The 24,091-nt window shown below is 40.0% G+C and overlaps 1 protein-coding gene across 2 annotated transcripts in view; it reads left to right on the plus strand.

The window, feature by feature from the left end:
* Atg10 (autophagy related 10) overlaps positions 1-24,091 on the plus strand; it is a 276,120-nt gene that overhangs the window by 77,837 nt on the left and 174,192 nt on the right. For both annotated transcript variants that reach the window (XM_038324446.1, XM_038324447.1), the window contains exon 3: positions 6,982-7,089. In XM_038324446.1, the coding sequence (XP_038180374.1) occupies positions 6,982-7,089 (108 nt within the window). The remainder of the gene's footprint in view (positions 1-6,981; positions 7,090-24,091) is intronic.

A 24,091-nucleotide genomic window follows, 5' to 3' on the forward strand; every position in this document is an offset into this window, starting at 1 on the left:
GGGTGCTAGACAAAGATATGTTTGACATCTTTCTTTGTGAGTGCATATATAACTATCTATTTCTAATGTCTATATAATATTCCATTGTATGGGGGATTTTAATTACCTTAATGGAGCCCCTCATGACAACTAATTTCTTAGGCATTACTTTAATTATTTTCCTCTTTGCTATGACTAGACACCTGACCAGAAGCTAGTTAGAAGAGAGAGGGTTTATTCTGGCTTCCAGCTCGGGAAGATACAGTTCAGCATGACAGAGAAGAAGGCATAACAGCAGGAGAAGGAGACAGCTGAGCACATCACAGCAGTCAGAAAGCAGAGCATTAATAGGCAGCGAGACTGGGCCACACATCCTTAGAGCCCACCTCCAGTGACTCACTTCCTCCAGCAAAGCTCTACTTCCCAGAACATCTACAACCTTCCAAAAACAGTGCTTCCCGGGGCTGGAAAGATGGCTCAGAGGTTAAGAGCACTGGCTGCTCTTCCAAAGGTCCTGAGTTCAATTCCCAGCAACCACATGGTGGCTCACAGCCATCTGTAATGATATCTAGTGCCCTCCTCTGGCCTGAATGTGTAGGTAACACAAAGGGGCCTGCTTGTTGGGGTTTCTGTCTTGCCCGGTACCACACATCTGGCAAGCCCCAAAGAAAATCACACAGAGGTCTCCATAAGTTATAAGCTGATTGGCCCATTAGTTCTAGCCTCTTACTGGCTAACTCTCACATCTTGATTAGCCCATTTTTCTGATCTATTTTTACCATATGACTCAGTACCTTTTCCAGTGGGGCAGGTCACATCCTGCTTATTCCGTGTCTTGACAGAAGTGGGAGGAATCAACTTCCTCCTTCCCAGATTTCTCCTGTTCTCATTGCATCATTTCTACGTCCTGTCTGGTTTTCCCGCCTACCTGGACAATCAGCATTTATTTAAAACATGATTGACAGAATACAGACAATTCTCCTGCACCAGGTGTACATGTAGGCAGAACACTGTATATATAACAAATAAATAAATCTAAAAAAAAAAAAAACAAACAGTGCTACCAGCTGAGGAACAAGTGTTCAAATGTGAGTCTCTGCGGGGCATTTTGCTTTATCCCACAAAGCTATTCTTAAATTTTTATCTTATGTGCATATATATGTGCCATGTTCGTGCAAGAGTCCTTAGTAGTCAGAAGTGGGCATCTGATCCCGTGGAACTGGAGTTATAGGCAGTTGTGAACCACTGTGTGGGTACTGGGTGCCCTGCAAGAGCAGCAAGCACTCACCACTGAGCCTACTTTCCAGTCCGCACAACAGGTATTCTTATGTTTGTCAATAGAGTTCTATAGTAGTAAACTATTGATTCCTCCTATGGCAGCTGTTTTTTTTGTCTACTTGAACCCCTTTTGTCTGTTATTCTCTCCCATTGATTATGTTATTATGTTTATATCATAAAGCTTTATGATATTTGGGTTCTGTTCAGTGTTAAAGTCCCGGAGAAGTTCCACAAGTGACCACCATCCACGTATGCAATCAGCAAAGAGTGTTTTTATTATTCTAACATGCTGGGGTATTGCCATGCAAAGAAACAAGATGGTGCAAGACCCCAGAAGGAAACGTGGGGCTCCTTTAAATCACAGCAGAAGGGGAAGTTTCTTGGGCAGTTAGGTCATCTTAGATGTGATTGGAGTAAGCAAGTAGCAATCATATTATTGTGTTCTAATTGGCCAGGACTAGCCAGGGGCTGGTTGAGGCTACAGTTTTCCATTTTTGGGCAGGCCTGGACAAGTCCCAGGCCTTGTCCTTGAGCTGCTGATTGAGGGTCAGGCCTAGCCCGATACTGCATGTACCAGGCCCCCTCCTTGTTGTTGTGGACTGTCCTTTGTTCATGGCTCTTTCAGAAACCGTCTGCTCAGTCTTAGGAAGCTGAAACTGAGGCCTGATCTCTGAGAGAAGGCCAAGCAACCTGTTATGGATGGCATTTGCTTGGTCCTCTCATTCAATGTCTATGACTTAGTTAATTGTGGGCCAGAGGTAACTACATCAGGTCAAAATTCTACAGATTTTCATTGTTTCTCACTATGCACAAAAAGTTTCTTAAACTGGATGAGTCAGAGAGCCTCTAATTAAGGGTCAGTGGTCACAGTGCTTTAATGCCGTTTAACTTCTAGCTAGTGAATAAATTAGTGGAGTAGAGATTCTAAAAGATAATCCATATAGATAAAATAACAATTGGGAGTACATTGTCCAGATGGTGAACCAGAGGATGATTTGAACCATCTGATTCTTCTCATAGAAGGGCAGGGTTAGCTTCCTCAGGTGGAGGGTGTGTCCTCAACTCTCTGCCTTGATATAACAACTAAGTCATGTTTAATAAGCTCCAAAATACTCTGTGACCAGGCTACATGTCTGACTTTCATTAGACATACACATTCTTCTTCAAAAATGAAGTATATTATATCCCTGTTTTCTTTTACTTTTGACGTTTTGTTTTCTTGAGTTTTTATCAAAATGAGCCAGAGGCTAGTAGTTACCTAATGAATAATTTTGGCTGGATCTGGTCACACTATAATAACCAGAGGCTAGTCATTACCCAATGGATAACTTTGGCTGGATCTGGTTACACTATCATAACTCACTTTTGTATTTACTATTTTCAGAGATATCAGAATCAGGCAAGACCCATACATGCATTAGAAAAGTGTGACACAGCCAGAAGTCAGGGCTGTTAGGTGGGCACCGGGGTGCCTATGGGATGAGATGCATTAATATATTCAAATAAAAGGATCTTCATATCTGTAGTGGGCATCTTCCAGGCATCTAAACTTGTTCTTTTAAAAATGAACAACTATTGATATAATATATCTGGCTTGCCTAACCTTGCTTTGCTGTTTTGTTTGTTAGGTTTCTCAAGACAGGCTTTCTCTGTGCAGCCAGGGCTGTCCTGGAACTTGCTCGGTAGACCAGGCTGGACTCTACTTAGCTTTGCTTTTCTTTGGGAGGTTTCCTTCTTGTTCCTCTTTACACCCACCAGATGGAGGCAGCTGTTGATGATTTTGGTCTCACCCTCACGGACTTGTCTCAGGTCTGGCTTGTACCCGAGGCTTCTGCCTACCTTGAAGGCCTTGTTCATCAGTTTCAGGAGTGACCTAACACTTGAGTTGTCTTCCTGCCTTGGCCTTGCCAGGGTGTTTCTACGGCCGGTCATCTTGGATGGTTGCATTAAATTCCAGTGACATGCTTTTTCCCAAGGACGGCTGAGGGTTTTTAGATAAAAAAAGAGACGATTTGTAAAAACCTATTAAAGTTTAGCAAGAAAAGCGCCACAATTATTTGTGTGGCTGAATGCTAGCAGACATAACCTAGCTCTCTTGATGGTTGGCATAGCCCTATAACAGCTGTGAGAACGCAAGTCCAAACATGTTCTGTTGGGAAATTCTTAGATCTCTGTCCAGAATGCATCAGCACCACCCCATAAAGCTTGCTGGTCTCTCTGGGATTCTATAGAACCCACAGGATATTTTCTCTGCAAAAGTTTTAACATTTGTTTGTACAGTAGGAACATGATGGCCTGGAAGCAGATGTGCCAGTTGTTTGAGGCAAGCGTCACTTACACAAAGGCACACAGACTGATAGATTTTAAAACATGTGGGAAATATTCTTTCTGTGCTTTCTTGTTACTTTTACCTTCAGAGGTTGCTCATGAGAATAGGGTTTCAGGTATCTTCTACATGTATATTTAAGGCTCACATAACATATACACTTATGTCTAATAAATGCTTGGAAGAAAAATCTAAGACTCTATCTTGGGTAATGTTCAATGCTTATATATTAGCAAGTTTTTTTGTAGTTGTGTAGAATTTCATTATTTGCATCTGTAATAATTTATATTACCAACTCTCATCGATAATTATTGAAGTATTTCTAGATCTTAGGCCATCAAAGCGAAACTTTGGTGAGTGCCATTGCATGAGCTCCACTTTCTGCAGATGTGACTGTGTCTGTAAGATACATTGCTGAAGGTAGCATTCCTGAATCCAGGAGATGTACCTTTTTCTTTTTTCCTTTTTTAATTTTTGAGAGAGCCTTGCTCCTGGCTGCCCTGGATTTCTCTATGTAGAACAAGTTAGTCTTGAACTTACAGAGATACACCGCCTATGTCTCTTATGTGGCATTTAAAGGTGTACACCACCAGACCCCAAAGTATATTTTAAGTTTTGGTGGGTTTTGCCAGCTTGCTTTTTAGGGCTATAAAACTGATTTAAATTTTTCTGCCCCTGGAAATGTGTGGGGGAGTCCCTGTCTGTTTCATTCACGTTTTTATTTGCATGTTACACCATGTAGTTTTTTGATCTTTGCCAATCCGATCATTCAAAAAATTATCACATAATTGCATTTTTCTTATGTAACACTGAACATCTTTTTATCCACATGTATTTCCCATTTGGTGGTCTATCTCTCTGTCTTCCTATCTATGTATAGTGCCATCCATCCTTTGCTCATTTTCCTTGGGCTATTAGTCTTTTTTTTTTATTGGTTTGTTGTAACAGTTGCATTTTGAGGAATTTAAAGCTGTGTGTAGATTGAGGAAATTAGGGCTTTTCTATGTCAAGGTTTTTCCATTTTTATATTTGTCCTTTGACTTTTTATTCTATGCAGCATACATTTTCTTTTTTATTTTAAAGATATATTTTATAACTTAGTTTTTCTGTATTCATGTAGTGTATGTTTACATGTGGGGGGCATGGAGGCCAGAAAGGGATACTGAACCGTTTGAGTATTGGTGAGCTGCCTGATATGGGTGCTGGGATCCAAATTCCAGTCTTCTGATAGAGCAGTAAATGCTCCAAACCACTGAGCCCTCTCTCTAGGCCTCTGTCACAGATTGCTCTGATCCTCTGGATTTTGACTTTTTCTTTCTTTCCTTACTCCCCCCCCCCCTTTTTTTGAAGCAGGGTCTCTTGTAGCCCAGACTGCTCTCATACTAGCTGAGGATGTAGTTGAGGATAGCCTTGAACTTCTGATATTCCTATGTTCACATCCCAATTTCTTGGATTATACCTTTATGCAATGCTGGGAAGGAACCCAGAGCTTTGTGTATTGCTATGCAAGCACTCCCAGCTGAACTACATCTCCAGCCATGTGTTATATTTTAGAAGACATATTTACTTCTGTCTTAATCTTGCACGTTTGTGAGTCTTGTTATAAATTTGTGATGGGCATTCTGTTTAAAAAAGTAAAAAAGTTTGGCTATGAAGAAGTGTTTGGGGTTTTTATTTGTGGTATTTGAGTTACTGCACCTGGACTTATCCTGTTCGTTTCTCTTCTGCAGTGACAGTAAAGTACAGCAACTGCTTTACGGCAGATGGTTAGCAAGAGGTAAAGTACAGCATCTGCTTTACGGCAGATGGTTAGCAAGAGGTAAAGTACAGCAACTGCTTTACGGCAGATGGGTAACAGGGGTTCTAGGTAACAGATGTATTTAGGAGAGTTCTAAGATGAGTCATGGAGACTACAGAAGACTAGGCCAGGGCTGGGAAACAGGGTCTAGGGTAGCAAAGATCACTTACTGTCTCAGCGTGGGTGAAACTGTCACAGTGAGCAGCAGTGGAGCGGGTTTCCGCATTTGGAAAGGTTGGGCTGAGCTATGGGCTTCATCAAGGTCTTGAGTTGCCCCTTTCTTCCTAGGCAGCTGTCGATTACTTCCTTGATGTTCTGAGTTCATCAGGTGCTCAAGTCGTTCCTAACCCTGGCTCAGAAATAGAAGCTGTGGAGATGTGGGTTCGGGCTTAGTTGGTCTCAGGTGAGATCCCAGCCACAGCATTTAGAACTCTCTGGGATGGAGTCTCATATGCAGCTAGGGGCGAGCATTAATACCAGTGCACTGAGCTTGCAATTCCTTTGAGTAAAGGCTTTTACTGTACACTGCCCCAGTACCTCCAAATATGTAGCTCCTACCTGGGGATCCTGAACATATAGCCTCTGGGGCCTGGTACTGGGTTGCAGACTACATGTCTGGTGCTGAGGTGATGGTAATGCTTCTGGTCCCCAGAACACTCATGGGTGGCCTGAGAGCATGTGGGCATGTGGTTAGGATGGTTAGGAGTACTTACTGCTCAATCATGAGGGCTGGGGCTTGGATCAGTCACCAGGAGCTCACATAATTCCAGCTCTAAGGAACCCAGCTTGCTCTTCTGGCCTCTACGGCCACACACACACACACACACACACACACACACACACACACACACGTAAACTTACAGAGACACGTACCCCCAGTCATGCACACACAGAAAGGGCTTTCAAAAGAAGAAACAAAGCAGTGGGCGATTGAGAATGCCTTCTTGTAATCCATATGTTAAAACAACTTGGGTATTTTCAGCTCTCTAAAGAGCAGTTCTATGGAAAAGGACTTTGTCTCCTGAAGACAGAACAAGAACCACCGTGCTAAGGGGAACAGTGCAGTGCAAGACAAAACTTTCTCAAGTTATAGTGCATGGAATGCGGCAGCCGCCCTAAGGAAATGGAAAATGCACGTTCCTCAGAGAGCTCTGGCAGGCACTGTCCAGGAATCTCTCTGTGACATCTCTCCTGCTGAAGAAACAGCAGAAGGCCCTGTTCACTTCCAGCCTTGCTATGAACCCTCAAATCTCTCGGTGTACAATCTTCCTCACGACACGGTCCTTATCTGTGTGAGGTTGAGTCTTTAGGTGTTCACCATCCTGAAGTTTTGTGTCTGACCTTGGTGTTGTGGGTTAGTAGAGGGAACGGAGTAGAAGAGGGGCATCTGTGAACAGGACGCCAGGGAAGCAAGATTCCCATTTACCAAGTGATACGCAGTGTGCATTGGGTTAGTCTTCTTACCCTTGTTACCTCAGCTCATCAGTGTGTCTAGTTTCTCTTTGCATGGCTTAGAACTTAAGCGAAATGGTAGTTCTTCAAGTGACCAATTCTTAAATTAATTGTCATTTTTAATGTATATTTTGTTGGTGCAATGCAGGAATGTTCTGATGGCTACATGTGCAAAACACAGTTTCAAATAAAAAATGGGACAACAGCATCACATCTGGGAACACCTGCCAGTGTCCACGAGTGTCTTCAAACAGAGGTGAGTAGTGTAGTGCACCGTGGTCTCCTTTGCAGTCTTCATGAAATATAAATTTAAAACTTTCAATCTGTTTTATGTATTTTATATTTTTGGGTCCTGGGACTGTTGGTAGATGTGTGCACTTCATTTCTGAGGGGCTGTTTTCTTGACCGCGATGGAAACAGGAATGGTGGTGTCCACTGTGGGTCCTTGCAGTTCTGGTGACCATCACACTTTTCCTTGGACTTGAGGACACATAACATCTTCTCTTGCCTTGATTTTTTTATGATGACATCTCTCCCTATACAGACCTGTCTCTGAGTACAATCTACCATTGACTGTTTTTCTAGCCTTTGGGAACTTTGTAGAACCTGAGTCTCATACTTTAGGATACTTCGGCTAACTTGAGAAATTTACAAAATTAAATGTCATTGAAGTGCTGAGTTCTTTGTGACTTTCTAGATATTTTCAGGTTTTTTAAATCAAAATGCAAATAGCCTTAATATATGTCTTTCCTTTCCTTTCATTTCCTTTCCTTTTTTCCTTTCCTTTCCTTTCCTTTTCTTTCCTTTCCTTTCCTCTTTCCTTCCTTCTTTTTTTCCTTTCACAGGGTTTCTCTGTAGCTGTCCTAAAACTCACTCTGTAGACCAGGCTGGTCTCGAACTTATAGAGATCCACCTGTCTCTGCCTCCTGAGTGCTGGGATTAAAGGTGTGTACCATCACCACCTGGCAATATGCTTCTTATTCCTAAGAAAGGTTATACCTATCCATTCTGAAAAATGAACAACAGGGAAATATATAAAGTGAAAGAATTCTCCCATATACCTTCAGGTAGGTATGCGGTATTAGTATTTTTGAAAATAGTTCCTATTTTCCTTAGGTTTCTTCTATACATATATTTTAGTACCAAAGAAGAATATCATGGACATTTTCCATGTTTGTAAATGCAGAATCCATAGTTTTCTTGGTGGCTGCTTGGCATTCCATTTGATGGCTACAACATAATTATATACTCTTACTTCAGGAAGCACTTGAATTTTAACAGATGGAAGATGATTGATGGGGACCTAATTGCTTTAGCACAAAGAAATAAAATTGTTTAAATTTTGAGCATTTTAGTAAAGAGTGAGGAGATACTTGTGTACATGTCTCTGTGTGTGTGTTCTCTGTATGCTTGTGTGTATATCCATTCCTGTCTGTGCCTATTAAGGTATGTTCCTGTCTCTCTGTGTGTACATGTTTTTTTGGTATGTGTGCATGTTTCTATCTGTATGTACGTATTCCTGTCTATATACGTGTTCATGTATATAATGTATGTGAGTGTGCTTGCACACATGTACCTGCATGCATATGGATGCTAGGTCCATATGGTGTGTTTCTCTATTGCTTTTCACCTTATATTTTTCAGGCAGGTTCTCTACTGAACCTGGAGCTCACCAGTTCAGCAAGCCTCGCTGACCAGTGTGAACCAGGGTCTCCTTTTTTCATACCTATACTGCTGGGATTACAGGTGCATGCCACCACACTCAGCTTTCACACGGCTGCTCTGAAATCAGGTCCTCATGTGTGCTTGGAGAGCACTTTAGCCCCTGAAGCCGTTTTCTTAGTGGAGTTGCCCTTCTTTGTGTGCAGAAGAGGTGCTCAGAATCTGTGAAACTGGGTCAGTTTGATAATTATGCCTTGCTTGCCCACTGCTGCCTGTGTACCATGCTTTCTAGGAGTAACTCCCTCCAGGAGCGTTTGATCACAAGGCATCCTTATTGATTGTGTGCTCGGTAGTGTTAAGAACTGCATGGGAATTGCTTGAATCTTGGTTACTGCTTCATGGCTCAATAGCCAACACCAATCCCAAAGCCAAACACATTAGGAAGCTTCCTCAATTCATTATATATTAGCTTAAAAAGTTAACATAGAAATGATGAATAAAAAGGCAAATTACTAGTTTTTGTGTAACAAGTTGGCAGGGGTGGTGAAGGCACTAGAAAGTGGTTTGACAGTACAAGAGAACTGATACTTTCTGGCATTGTGACTTGACAGAGTTTAAAGTCGTGCCCATGCTATGAGTGATCCCTACTGAATGGAGAAGTTTAGCCTCCTACCGATTTCTCCACCCTTTGCCTTTGCTAGCATTGCCCGGTACGTCTCAACACGGAGGAATGCTGGGAGGACTTCCCCGAGGAGTAGCCCTGGCCTTGCACCACATTCTGCGGTGGTGCTTCACTGTGCTCACGTCATCATGGTCTATCCCCAGCCTTCTGTCTAGCAAGCCCCCTGGCCTGATGTAGTGCCTTTGCTTCCGAATAGACTGCAGAGAGTGCTCAAAGACTAGCCGGAAATACATGCAAAAGTTTTCAGGAGGCCTGTGTGTCACACTGCCATTTATGATTGGAAGCAAACAGAAGCCATCATAATGTGCAATGGCAATGGATTGGTTAATGAAGGTACACGTGCAATGGATGCAGTTACTAAGAAGATCTTCTGTGTAACTAAAGAGTAAGAATTAAATGTTAAATGAAAAATCGACAGTTGTTATAGCCTAAACAATTTAATCCAAGCACATTTACTATCATTTGAATTAGCTGTTGACTATTATGATTTTAAATATTATTAATTTTTTATCTCTTTAAAGAATGAAACCCACAATTCTTTCCTCTTGGAAGTCCTGGGGACTCTCATTTGTTTATTTGATGCAGCAGTTCAGTGTGGACTCACCATCCATCTACGTAGGCTTCCTTTCCTGTAGGCGTCAGTCACGTTTTCCAATTCCCAAATAAGAGAGTGCTTTTAAAGTTGACAGAGCAGTCTGTGAGTTATTGCATCTCTTGATTTCTTTGCCAGTCTCCAGCTGAATGAGTAATTGAAAGATTCTAAACTGGGCGTGGCAGTGTATGCCTGTAATTTGAGATGTGGAGACAGAAGAGTCAGAAGTCCAGGGCCCTTTGGAGACAGAACTACACAAGACCTTGTTTTAAACAAGCAAGCAAACAAACACAGGAACAAATAAAAAACACAAAAATAAAAAGATACTATATGCATGTATGTATGTGTGTATGTATATATGTATTGTATGTATATAGCCTAGATATTAATTTCCTTCTAATCAAGATTTTCTTAATTAGATTTTTAAAGTTTTTTTTTCTGTTCTACCCTTTTCTTCAAGGTTTCCTATACAGTGTGGTTCCTCTATTCCACTTTCATACCCCATTGTTTTGTATTCACTGTTTCTGAAGTCAAACTGTTCCTGTAAACTGTAACCCATCCATATAGGGTTACATGATAAATATCTATAATCTAATTAGACTTTTCATTCTGGTCCCACCAGAATCAACTACTTCTGTATGTTGATATAAGTTGAGCAATCAGATAAGGCACTTTGAATTGATTGAATTCTAAAAGGGTTTTTACTTTGGATAGAATAGCAGTATTTTTTTTTTAAATAACCAGTTTACATAGGAAAGTTACAAATGTCTGAAAAGAGAACCTTCAGTAAGGTTTCAGTAGTCTGTGTTTGCAGGAGTCAGAGTGGAGTCTGGTGCTCAGTCTGTTGCTTGCCAGTCAACACTAGTGTTTTGTTTTCGATTGTATGGTAATTCATAGTAAGTTGGACCTTAACTAGAAGAAAACACTACTATACTTGTAAATTGTATTTTGTAATATTTTTTAGTCATGTTCTAGCAGTGTGACCTTTTGTAACCTGTTTTCTTACCTCAAATATTTATTTTTTTTGGATACAGTATCCAAAAGTGTTATTATTAATCCTAACAAAATATTTCCTAGCCATATAATAAAGAACAAGTAGTGAATGGGAAAATAAAAAGGTGAACATGTAACACTTCCTTTATATTCTCTCATGATTTCAAAGATTGGGAAGAATCTCCAGGTTGTAAGACACCATTTCTCCAACCATAGTTAGCCACCAGTAAGATACCATTTCTTCAACCCCAGTTAGCCACCAGTATCTCTCAGTGTTGTGACTCTGACCAGAAAGTAGCAGTATTTAGGACATCTCAAGAGTTATGTGCACTGTCACACTTCCCTTGATAAGCACCAGACTACATTGTATTCTTTTTTGTATTATCTTTTTCTTTCTTCATCAAGATTTATGCACAGTTTCTATTTATTCGATGGTATGATTATGGGTATGATGATGTACAGTTTGCTATTTTTCATTTTTAGATATCTCAGAATTAATATTTCATCTTAATAGCATGCTTACATTTGAGATGGAGTAGAAAATATTATGACAATTTAAATATATACTTAGGGTAGATTGTAATTAGATGGGGAATATATTGTTTCTCTGAAAATGCAGAGGACTGTTCATATTTAACAATTTTTGAATTTCAGTATTTAAGCAAATTTCGTGGTAAGGATTGATTATGCTCATGATAGAAGAACTTGGGAGTATATAATCTTAGTTTGTGAAAATTACCAAATTTAGTTATAAGTATGCTTTCAGAATGGGATCTGTCAGTCATGAAAGTTATGATGATTAATGATCTTTAAACAAGTGTATAAAACAGCATTATCAAACATCAGTCATCAAAAGATGCCTATAGTCTGTGTGCAGAGGGAGAGAGCCCAGGGACGTGGTCTGAGCATTAGAAAATACAGACTTAAGCAAAATACACTCTGTTAACCCTAAAACCATGACAGTTGAATGGCTAGAATAATTTTTTTCTTTTTTTGCTGTTAGTACCTAATTGTGCCTGTAGATAGCTGAACAGCCATGCCAAGGGAATGCAGATACGTGAATGGGTGGATTCCAAGCCAGAAGGAAGAGTTTCTGTGGTGTTAGTACTTTTATTTGTTTAGCCCCAATCAATATTTTTATCAGCGACTTTAACAAATTGCATTTAAACAAACATTTGTGTCAGTATTAATGTCTATGCACTAAGATTTTAATCGTCATGAAGAAATACTTGCAGTGACCATTTATTGGTTTTCTAATATGTACCAATTTCTTGCATTAGTTCTGTATTATCTTACAATCGTCACAAACCTCTGTGGCAGAAGATAGTAATGATGGATTTAAACACGATGTGAGCCAAGTGGATGGAAACACAGTGATGCACATAAGGAAGACGAGCAACCTTAAACCGCTGGTGCTGCTTGGAATGCCTTGTGTACGTGACTTGATTTTATCTCATAATCCAGACACATATATTCCTGTCATTGTAAACATAAGGACAGAGACACAGTGGTTAAGAAGCTTCCCCAGGGACAAAGACAAAGCTGTGATTAAATTTGACTTAAACTCATGCTCTTAACTACTGGAAAAGTAGTGGATACTATTTTAGTAGACACCAGGATCACCTGTGGGCTTCCTAAAAACAAATTATTGTGTAACAATTTGTTCAAATTAATTGCTGAGCCCACTCCTACAATTTTTGATTCAGTATGTCTGACGTTTGCTCTTCTAATAAGCTCCGAGATGAGACTGATGGTGCTAGGTGGGACCACACGGAGAGAACTCCAACACTCCTCTAGCGTGCTTAGCGCATCTGAGACTGCAGAGGTGGTCAGCTCATCCGGTGGGTCAGAGGCAGTATTGCAACAATCTTAATGCGATGAAAGGCGCTTTAGGTTGGGTTTGCTAGAAGCAGAATTTAAGATAAGAATTTCTCTTTAAATGATTTATGGTAGGTGTGCTCTTAAGAGAAAAGGAATAGAGGAAGCAAGGCAGAGCAAGAATAAAAGCCGTGAAAGAGAAAGAAACTCGAGACAAACTGTATCTCAGCTCTTCATTTCAAATCATATCAAAGAATTAGTCCCACCACGGTCACTGGGTGGCCTTTTGTACTCGAATTATCATTGGTTAGTCATTTATTAGCCAAATCCTCAGGTTGGTAGCCCCAGTTTCCTGAGTAATTCTCCAAAGAAGGGGTCTACTATAAGTTATCAGCCAAGAGTCACAGCATCTGAGCAGAGATGGACTAGCCTTAAAGAGGACCTAAGAGGGTATCAGCAACATCACTATTAAGGAGTGACATGAAGTCAACCATACAGAACATAGTGGAAAGGGTCTGTCCACTACATCTGTGATTTCCACGTTGGAGAAACATAAATGTTGGAAAAAGAAAACTGAGTCTATATTGAACATAATACAAACTATTTTCTTGTTGCTATTCTCTAAATAACCAGTATATTAGCAATTTATATAACATTTGTGTTCCATTAGCTATTACAAGCAATATTGAGATGATTTAAAAAGTATGGGAGGATAGGAAGCACTTGAGTATAAGCAGATTTTGCTATTTATTGGGGCACTTGAAACTGTGCCCCATGGATACTTAGGGATACTAATCTATGTGTAAGACTTGTATTTACATGAAGAGGGGAGGTTTTCTGAAAGTTGTAGTTTTAGTTGTCTTCAAGCTCAAGATAATTAAAAGAACATTAAAGATACTGGGAAATTGATTAGAACTTAGGGTACATTGACCAGTCCATACGTGACTCATATATATATATATATATATATATATATATATATATATATATATCACACATATATATGTATGTGTGTATGTATGTGTGTGTGTGTGTGTATATATATATATATATATATATATATATATATATATATATATACATCCATCCTTAGGAAAGCTTGGGTTCCAGAGACCTTATGAAGATCTATGTAGTCAAAACTGTTTTTATACTGTCATGGACATGTTGCTTGTGATGCATGATCTCATGGTTCCAGAGGTTGCCTGACCTGTGATAGTGCAAAAGTATATAAGCAAAAGTAGATACATGATCCAAATCCATCATCACATAGATGACCCTGTTAAAATCAGTGGATCAAAACAAAATGAATAGTCATGAATATGAGAGACTTGTAAGACAGTGGGGGCAGGTAGACAGGAGTAGCGGGGAGATGGGAGAACATGGGAGCTGAGATGAACAGTATGCATTATGTACACGTGTGAACTTGTTGAAGAGCAAATTTAATTAATAAAAAAATTTAAAGTAGAGAGAAGAATCCAGTTATCTTTACTATCTCAGGCACTTAACAACTGTTAAAATATAAAACAAGGCCACCTTTCTTACAAATTCTTTGTAAATCTCTTACAAATTTTTTTGGAAAGTATGGTTTCACAGAAATATATTTAAATTAAGTAAAATTTTGGAATTTAATTTTAGTATAGCAAGTATACATAAATAAAATGTTTAAACAAAAACTTATTGGCATCATCAATGAATTTTAAAGGTGTAAATAACACCTGAGATCAAAATGTTTGAGAACCATTTCTCTAGATCAAGTATTACATTTGTAAAACATTGATAATGAGTATAAACAGTTCATCCATTCATCAATAATAGATTTAAAAAGTAAGTTATAGAGTTCATCTGACTGGGAGCATGCTGCAGTAGTCGGGGTGCTTGAGAGCATTATGATCAAGAATGCTGGGCAGTCTTGGGGATGTGCTAGTAGACCAGGAAACCAACAGTGGTCAGTTGTTTTCAGATATCTGAAGGCTTTCTTGCAGAAGGGAGAGTACATTTTGTTTGTTTCTGAGGGTGAGACTAGTTTTGGAGTCTGACAGCTCTTCTAGACAAGTCTGTGTGTAGCTTTGCCCACAGTGAAACTGATGAATACACAAAACTAGGTGCTTCCTCCCCTTTAGTGGAGACCAGGCAGAAGACTGTGCTGAAACCAGCTCATTGGAAGTGAGCTAGTGAAGCAGACATGGCTCTCCACCTTTCCATTTTCAAAAGATGATGGAGGTGTGGAGTTCTGTGTGAATGGTTTGAGAAAATGTTTCATGAAGTTCAAATAACCTCTATTGTAGGACTGCATTGTTTCTTAGATGATCAGTTTATAATTTGTTGCAGGATACTTGATCACACTGTGAGCCCAAGATTTCATTCTTTACTGGAGAAACCTGTTTCTAGTTGTGGTGTAGCTCAGCTCTAGAACACACCTTTAATCCAAGAGCTTTCTGCTTGTATACTGTAAACAGGATTAAATTAAGTCAACCATAGATCTAGAGGTGGAGCAAGCAACCATTTGACAGGAAGTGAACACAGGACTATTAAGAAAAAATATAGAAGGAGTCAGGAGGATGGAGAGAGAGAGATGCACAAGAAGTGGAGGGGAGGAACATGAAGTGAGAGAGGACTTGATTGAGTTGGTAGAAGGGACGAGGTTGCTGGGATGATGGTGGAGGAGGAAGATCAATTGAGTGCTTTTTTCTGCCTCTCTAAGCTGGCAGGTTTTCATCCCAGCATCTGGCTCCCCAGTCTTTGTTTGTAAAATTGAATGATTGAGATTTTATTAAAAGCATCAGTACCTCCTTTTCTTCAAACACTTCAGGAGGATACACTTACTATGTATAAGGCTGATCTACGGCCTTCTAAGTGTTACTTAGAACTGAATGGCCAATGTATAGTTTATGCATAAATTAGATTTTGTTTCTAGACAGTTAGACCCAGTCTAGAAACAAAACATAAACTATGTATTGACTATATAGTTCAAGCTGGCATCAAATGCACTAGCGTTCTAGCCTGTTCTTGAATTCATGTAAGTTTTTCTTCTTTAGCTTCACAAGTGCTTATAGATGTGAGCCACCACTATTGGCTCATATTAAATTTTCTATTTTAAAATGTCAAAAAGATACCTCTGCTAATAGCTGAGAATTTTTTTTAAAGATCTACTTTGTGTGATATAGGAAATCAATTCCTTTTTCTGTTCTATCATAGATCATCAATTTTAATTGTATATTTAGACTTATATGCCTGTGACATGACATTATCTACAATGGATTTTAAAAATCAAAACTGAACTGGCAAGACAACTCAGTAGCAGGTCAGTGCACTCATGGCCAAAACTAACAACTTGATCCCATCTCCAGAACGTACCTGGTGGGAGAAAGAACTGACTCCTATGAGATATTCTCTGTCTTTCCCTTGTGCACTGTGGCACATCTGTTCTCTATTACCCCAACCCCTCACGCTCAAATAAATACAAAATTTGATGTGAAATAGGATGGAAAGTGAAGTCTTTAGTTAAATCACGATCTCTATCTTTTTGACTGTGGTTTTCTGACTGCAATTTAAAAAGATAGTTAAGATGGAATAAATGATAACCCACAGTGGGTCCAATGCATCCAAATGTCTTCTGTGCTAGCGTTGTAAACAAGGAGCTCCTGGAAGCTGTCAGTAGGTGAGACACTTATTGAATCGTTGCTGGGATTCACTTGCTGAATTTCTGAACTGAGAAGGAAGTGAGAGTGTGTCATTTCCATTAGCCCTTCCGCAGGCCCGCAGTAGTGACTGATGAGCCTCCATGTAGGAAGAGGATTGTCTAAGGGGGTTAGCGTAGTGAGAACTGCCCTGGGGACACCATGTCTTATATGACACTGTTTTCATAAATGCATGTTGGTACTTATATTTCCCATTATCAATTCATGAATTTTCATATTGGACCGAAGACTATTTATGGTAAAAATGAGATATGATCATTTTGGAATAGTTGAATATAGACTTGCACCGAAAAAAATCTTATCAAGATAATTTATGTAAATTAGGTGATAGTTTGAGATAGAAGTGGGAACACAAATTGTATATTCCAACTAGGTAAGTTTTCTTTCCTAAACATTTTACTCATTTGTTTTTTAGAATGTCTTTTATACATTATTTGACAAATTCATACATTTATGTTTATATCTTAATCATATCCCCCTGCAGCTCCCCTTTCCCACCTCCCTGACTCCCCTCAACCATCCCTCTGCCACCTTTCTGTCTTTTCTTTTTTTACCCGCTGAGTCCAGTCAGTGATGACCTCTAGAATGTTGACTGATCCTGTTGTCTTGGGCAGCTCATGTTGGGTTAGCCATAGCTGCAGTGAGTTCCTGAGTGAACAGTCAAACCATGTAACCATGTCAAGAGAACAGCATTTCACCATGTTCCTTCCCTTCCTATGACTCTTACATCCTCTCCTCACCCTCTTTCATGATGTTCCGCGAGTCTCCGTTTAGGCCAGTTATTCTTAGCACTTTGGCCAATTACGAGCCTCCACACTGTCTCCTATGGAAAGAAGCGTCTTTGAGCTGAGAGCATCACTCATCCTTGGGTATAAACATAAATATTACAAAAGTAATGACAATGACCTGGGTTGTTTGGGGGACTTCTGAGGCCTGACCAATAACTAATAGGAAGGCATCCCACACCTTGTACTGAGATTTTCATTTAAGAACCCAGGACTTTTGGGGAAAGAATTGTTTACACATGCACAGTACCTGTGTTTAAACTTCTTCCAAAACATGAACATTTTGAGTTAGCCGACAAAGAAGTAGGATTCTGTAAAGAAACATCCTTATTTCTGATGAACTTGTCCTCACCCCCTCTATATTCCAATTAAGTAATTATTTTTGATGAAAGATATTGTTAACTTTTAGTTCATCAATAACTTTTAAGTCATAAAATAACTCAAAGGTCACTATTAATTTTTATAATTGATAATGTATGTGCTGTTGGAAAAATAACTACTAAACTTTGTAAATATTCTGTGAAATTCTAAACCAACTTGCTGTCTCAAAGAGACTGGATATACAAGGTTGGAGAAACAAGGTATAGGATTTCTATTACACTTAGTATTGGCCCACTCAGTAAGATTCAATAGTGAGATGAACACAGAGTATCAACATTGGTAGTAATTAGGAGGGAAATTATTAATGAACACTTACAAGGGCATTATCTCAAAGTCTTTCCTTGTACTTCTGTAGTTAGCATTACTTTGCACTTTTTTGTCTCTTAATTTCTTCTTTAGGTAATTTTTGAATCATTTTCATGAAATAAAGACAGCTTATGTTTTGCCCTTTGATTACTGTATTTCAAATGCTCATGATACTTACTTTATATTGGTCAACAACTTTTATATCATTTTATTTGGAGTTTTCCATTTCTTCTGGAGAGGCATTGGAGATGGGCACTGAATATATTTTATTTATTTGTTTTCTACCCTCGTTACTTTAGAGCCTCAGGTTGCACCTTCAGATTACATTCTTTTTTACAACTATGAAAATGACAGAACCATAAAAGGAGCAATAGTATGTTGCTAGAGAAAGAAAAAAAAAAACAGATTTTTGTCCTAGGGCCTTATATAGTTCAGCAGCTGAGGTGAACCAGCACAGGTAGAATATTATAGAGAGTGAGGCCTTCAACAAAAACAACCTATCATAAATTCCCCGAAGCAGACATCTAAGAACCAGTGCCGGGAGATGATCTTAGTGACCAAGAACACATTCAGAGAATGATGATCTGAGGAAGCTGGGCTTCGCATGTGCTCACCTGCCCGCGGGGTTTTGTTAAGTGGCTTCTCGGATGAGTTCTATTTTGTGTGTTCAAAATAGACTCATATGTTAGGATATTATTATTTCTTATAATGGAACATATGACAAGCACAGTTCTCAAGTAAATGTTAACAATTTCTCTGTAAAGCAATTGCTATTTTTAGACTGTAGTATAGATATGATGATAAATGTGAATGGTGAGTAATAAGCTTGATTAGCCCTAGTAATTGGAAATGTAATTATTGAAGCAGCATTGAAATATCAGAAGGTTTATGTTTTAATGTCTGTAGGTACAGACAAATGGAAACATGCTTTGTAGTTGTGTTATTTATTGACTTACTTGACAAACCGAGTGTTTCTAAATGAATGGATTTTAAAAATTGTCCTTTTCTTTCTCAACTTATTTATTTATGTGTTTTGGAGATTTTATAGCCCAGTCTGGCCTGAACTCACTGTGTAGCCAAAGCTGTCCTTTAATATGGAGTCCTGCTCAGCCTACCAAGTTCTGAGATCACAGGTATGCACCAGCAGACTCGGTGAAAGTGGATTGTTTCTAAAGGAAATACCTATCAGTGCAGCTTACTTCCATCCTACCTTCGTGATTCTTCTTAAGACACTGTGAAAGATCAAAGACAAGATAAATCCTGACTTTGTCTTTTAAATTTTGTATTTTGTGTATGGGTGTTGTGTCTGCATGTATTTCTTTGCACCACATGTGTGCCTGGTGTCTGCAGAAGTCAGAAGAGGGCGTCTGATCCTCTGGAACTGGAGTTGTAGACAGTTGTGAGCTGCCCCATGGAAACTGGGAGTGGAAGCTGGGTTCTCTGCCCGAGCAGAAAGTGCTCTTCACTAGACACTAGCCCTCTCTCCAGCTCCACTGATTCATTTAAGGTGTAGCATATACCATAGCGTAATGTGATGTTTGAGAGGAGATAAGCATAGAACATCCTGAAAACCAGTCATGTCTGATGAGGATTTGAACTTCAGCAGTCTTTAGATTCATTACAGGTGATGTAGTTTGTGGCAACAGACTGCTTCTTTAGTAGCGCATGGCAGAGTGTTTGTATGAGCCTCCTAGAGTTCATAGGAAGCACACATGCAGGCATGGGAGGGAAACTATTTGAGCTGTTTGTGAAATATGGCTTAGAGGTCTTAATGCAGGTTAGTGCTCTCCTGTGAAACAGATGGATTTCGGAGGCAGAGTACTTTCCAGCATTCTTCTGTGTTCCTTCATGTCTAGGCCCTTGGTACCTGAGTTATACCACTAGAAAAAATTCAGATAAGATATTCAGTTACTGAGACTCTGTAACCTAAATAGCTTCTGAGGACTACTTTTACCTTGAAAATGCTGTGCATTCTGTTCCCTTTGGCAAAACTTGGAGGGAATTTATATTTTGAGAGAAATAAAATTGAATGTTGAATAAATCCATAGAGAAAACTAATTATCTTTCTATTTATCAAGCTAGTAAAAAAAACCTTTGTAAAGAGACTACAGCAGTATTGCCATTGTATTTAGCTCATCGTGAGGTGGCTGAGAAGGTTTCCTTTGTGTGTCAGTCTGTTGCGAGGGCCAGCTATTTCTGGCAGTAAGTGTGTACTTTAAAGAGTACTAAGCTGGATTTTGTGCACGAAAAATTGACGAGGGGTTAAGGGTTATACCTGAGTGTGTAACATGTTCCTAACATGCACCAACCAGGCCACGGCCTTAGTTCCCAGCAACAAATAACCCAGTAGTGGGGTAATTATACTCAGTCTAGGAGCCAGCTGCTCCTAAGGGAGGAAGCCAGTGCCTTGTTAGAATTTAGTTACTCTTGTTATGTCACCCTTCCAGTAGTGAGGTTGGCAAGTCTTTATGGGCTAGGAGTTTCAAATTTTTTGAGTCTTTCATGTAGAATTTCTGAGCAGGATATCTTGACTTTATTATCAAACTAAAACAAATAAAGTGAAACCATGTCTTAGTAGTTCTTCCCCTTTGATTTTGTTTTTAAGACAGTAGAAGTGTTAGGTGTGGAGAAAAAGACGTTGCTTAGAATGTATTACAATGAGATTTTTATCTTACAAGAAATTACATATAAATCTAAAATACTTGAATTTAAAAATTTATTCATTGATTTGAAATTAATTTTCATCCTTAAATTGACAAAGTTAATTTAAAAGTATTCCATGGAATATTATTTTGGATTGCATAAATGAATAAAGGGACTTCAACAATGTTCTTGGCTCCTGCAGTGTTTCTTTAAAGTCGGGGTTTGCTAAATAAAGCATGAGGTATTGGGGATAAGCATTGAGAAGATGAACATGTGGTCCTGCTGACCTCAGCAGAGCTTCCAGATAGTGATCAAGTTTGTCTAGCTCTACAGTGGACTGCGGAGGGAAGGGAAGGGGGTGTCAGGCTGGCAGTAGTAGTAGACGCCTGGACGATGCCTGGACATGTGTCTGTGAGCAGTGGGCCGGCAGGTGACAGCTTGTGTTTAGTTGCTTGACTGTCTGTTCTGAGGGGAAGCCAGTAGGGATGATCCGAAAGTGACAGTTTGTGCTTTGGACAGGAGTGTGTCCTTCCCCAATCACTGCATGTGGACACGCCCCTGTCTGCCCTGCCTTACGTTTGCTTATATTGTCTTCTGATGTGCCTCACTGCCGAGTTCAGCTGCTAAAAAGGCTGATCTCACATTCCGGAAATCTCTGCTCACAAAGTCCTTCTTGTCAACTAAGACCATGCTTTGTATACCCAGTCAACTTCTGCTGCTGCTGTGCTGAATGTGGAATGACCTCCATCGACTCAGGTTTTGAGTGATGGTGTCTCAGCTGAGGTACTATTTTGTGATACCTACAGATATTAAATGTAGGCTTTTCATGGTTATCCACACTGGTTCCCGCCTTTTCTGCCTCCTCCTGTGCCACAGCGTGGGAGCCTCGCCTCTGCTGTCTGTCCCTGTGTCCCTGAGCAGCCACCTTCCCCACTGTGCTCTGCTGTGCTCTACACTGTGGAACTGGGAGCAAGAGGAAAACCTTCCTCCCATAGCAGTTTCTTTTAGATTTTCTTGGCACAAGGCAAGGAAAGTAATCTATTTGCCATGATCTAGGTCCTTTTGTCAGTACCTGCAATACCCAAGCCCACTCTTGGCCCCTAGCCTTTATGCCGCGACTCCTATTTCCGTTGCTGGTCCTTGTCTACTAGCCTGATTTGCTCCTCACTACCAGACTATGTAAGTACTCTATACCACCCTTTCTCTTTTTTATCATTAATCCCAACCTCAACTCTTTCTCTTACCTTACTGTTGGGAGCTGTGAACCCCCAGATCCTGAATTTCTTGTAAACAACTGGTTTTCCTCTGCTCTGAGACAGCTTGCAGCTGTTCTGAGAACAAGACCCTTAGGAGTACCTGATGGCAGGGGAGTGGTTTCTGGTGCGTTTGGCTGGGGCATGGCTATCACTATATAAGCTGCCCCTGGACACACTAAAGGGGGCATTTTTGGGGCATTCAGGCATCAAGGATGACCTGTGTCTCTGTCTGTGAGTCTTTGTGTGTTTCAATTTCCAGCCCCTTTCCCGGTTCATAAACTGTATGGTAGCGCATAGAGCGCAGACTGGCGTGGTGCACTACACCTTACATTAAAATCAAGAGATGGAAATGGCCTCCCTTGTTACTGGTAATCTTGGACTCACCAATTCTAGTGTTCATATTCTTTGACCCTATTATAGCATTTGGCCATATTGACCAAACCTTTCTTCATGAAATAAACTCTTCTTGTCTGCAAGACACTGGGAGAAATGAATTCTTATTCATCTTTCTAACAGGTCATTGAATTATGCTATGGTAATAGCTGGAACTTTTTTTTTTTAAGCCATGGTCTTTATGGAGTATTGAAGACAAACCCATATAAATCAAGGTAATCTATGGGGGAAAGATGAATGGTTGATTATGAGACTCAAAGTCAAGAGTCATCAGTATGATGGAGGTAGCTTTGTGGGGTTGTGGGCCATTATGTAAATGCAGCGGAAGTACCCATAGCTGTACAGTTTGATAACCAGCAGCCTCACTAGTCAGTGTGACTTAGAAGCTCTGATGGGACTCCAGCAGCATCGTCTGCCCTGTTGTCTACTTGGTCTTGTATAGCCATTATCCAGTCCTGGCTCTCTAGTGACACTAAGGTCTGTGGTGTACCCTCGGCATTCTTGAAGAGAAACACCAACCTCCAAAAATATTTCTCCAAATCATACTCTTCCTTCCTGAATTCTTGTAATGGCTTTGGGAGGGGTGTGTGTGCTGATGGTGGCAAGAGGGACTCAGATCTAAAGATCTGATCTAAAGATCTGAGTTGTGTGTGGGGGGTGGCAGAGGGGCATGAAGACATTGAATTTGATCTTTGGTTGGTTATAAAGCAGTCAGAGGTTTGGGGAGGATTGGTGTGAATTTTTTCTACTGAGGGGTAGTAGGTTGCTGTAGTAGAGTATTAGCCAAGTGGCTACTCTATTGTTAGATTGGATTCCTATAAAGCAGGACATGGTAAGATTCAGAGGAACAGACCATTAAAGAAAACAGGGTTAAATATAAAGGGTAGTGCAAATGCATTGCAGTTAAGCAGAGATGGGATTGATGGAGAAAGAATGAAGGAGGTCAGGAGTGATTGTTCTGACCAGTTTGAAATTTGCTGGGCCTTCTTTTCAGTTAATGGATGAATGGGATATGATGGTCGCACAGGTTTCGGGAGTTACTAGAGAGACAAGCAGTAATCTAAATATGTGGATGGAGAGGACCAGATGGCTCTGTGATCCACATGTTTTCTTCTGCTCCTGTCCTTCTCTTCTTCTTAACTCCTTGCTTTTCAGAAGGTGTCTGCCGAATCTTCTGGATAGTTTATGGCTGTTGCTGGTGTGGGCCAGCAGCTGGGGACTATGAGTGGAGAGCAGTTGAGTGGAAGCCCTATGTTTAGGGTTATAATTCCTGGCCACAACAACCTGCTCCACAAGTCCAGGACACGTAGCTTACTTCATAGTACTTTCTCAGGAAGCAATCCTGAATGAATTTTATACTGAAAAGAAGGTTTTAAAGACAATGGAGTTTCAGCTATGGTTGATCTTTCTGACAATATTCCCTGTAGGATTACTACCCTATACCAGGCATGTTATGAAATAATGGATAATACAGTGAGAATGCAGTCGTGGAATCTGCGGTTTGTAGCAGTGACAAGGCATATTAAGACAAAATTTCAGCCACCCGGTATTAAGACCCAAACCAGTTTGTTGTTGTTGTTGCTGTTGAAGGGGAACTTTATCCATGTTGGAGCTTTTACATATGATTGGTAGTTTAGTGTTCTTTTAAAAAGTAATAAACAAATGAATGTTTCAGGAAATCTGTGATAGACCAAATCAGGTGGAACTGATTTAATGTTATGGATAATTACATAATTAGTGCTGTAAAAAATAAACCATACTATCTGCTTGATGGACTGGGGCTGCTGTGAAGGAGGTGTGTAATTATACAATCAGCGGCCTCCTCCTATGCTGATTCCAGGTTATCCTCTCCCAGCCTAGGCTGAGAAACAGCTTCCTTCCTTGTATCTCCTGCTGTTATTTAAGAGGCGAGGGCGGAGCTCTGTCCTGTGATACAGTTCCCCATGTCCTGGGTTTGTATGAGAGCATCCTTTAAGATCAGTGGCCTTCAACTTTTCTTTAATAAAACTTCATTAAAAACTCTGTTCTACATCAGGACCTAGGACTACG

The sequence above is a fragment of the Arvicola amphibius genome, chromosome 3 (assembly GCF_903992535.2).
Source record: "Arvicola amphibius chromosome 3, mArvAmp1.2, whole genome shotgun sequence".
Lineage (NCBI taxonomy): Eukaryota > Metazoa > Chordata > Mammalia > Rodentia > Cricetidae > Arvicola > Arvicola amphibius.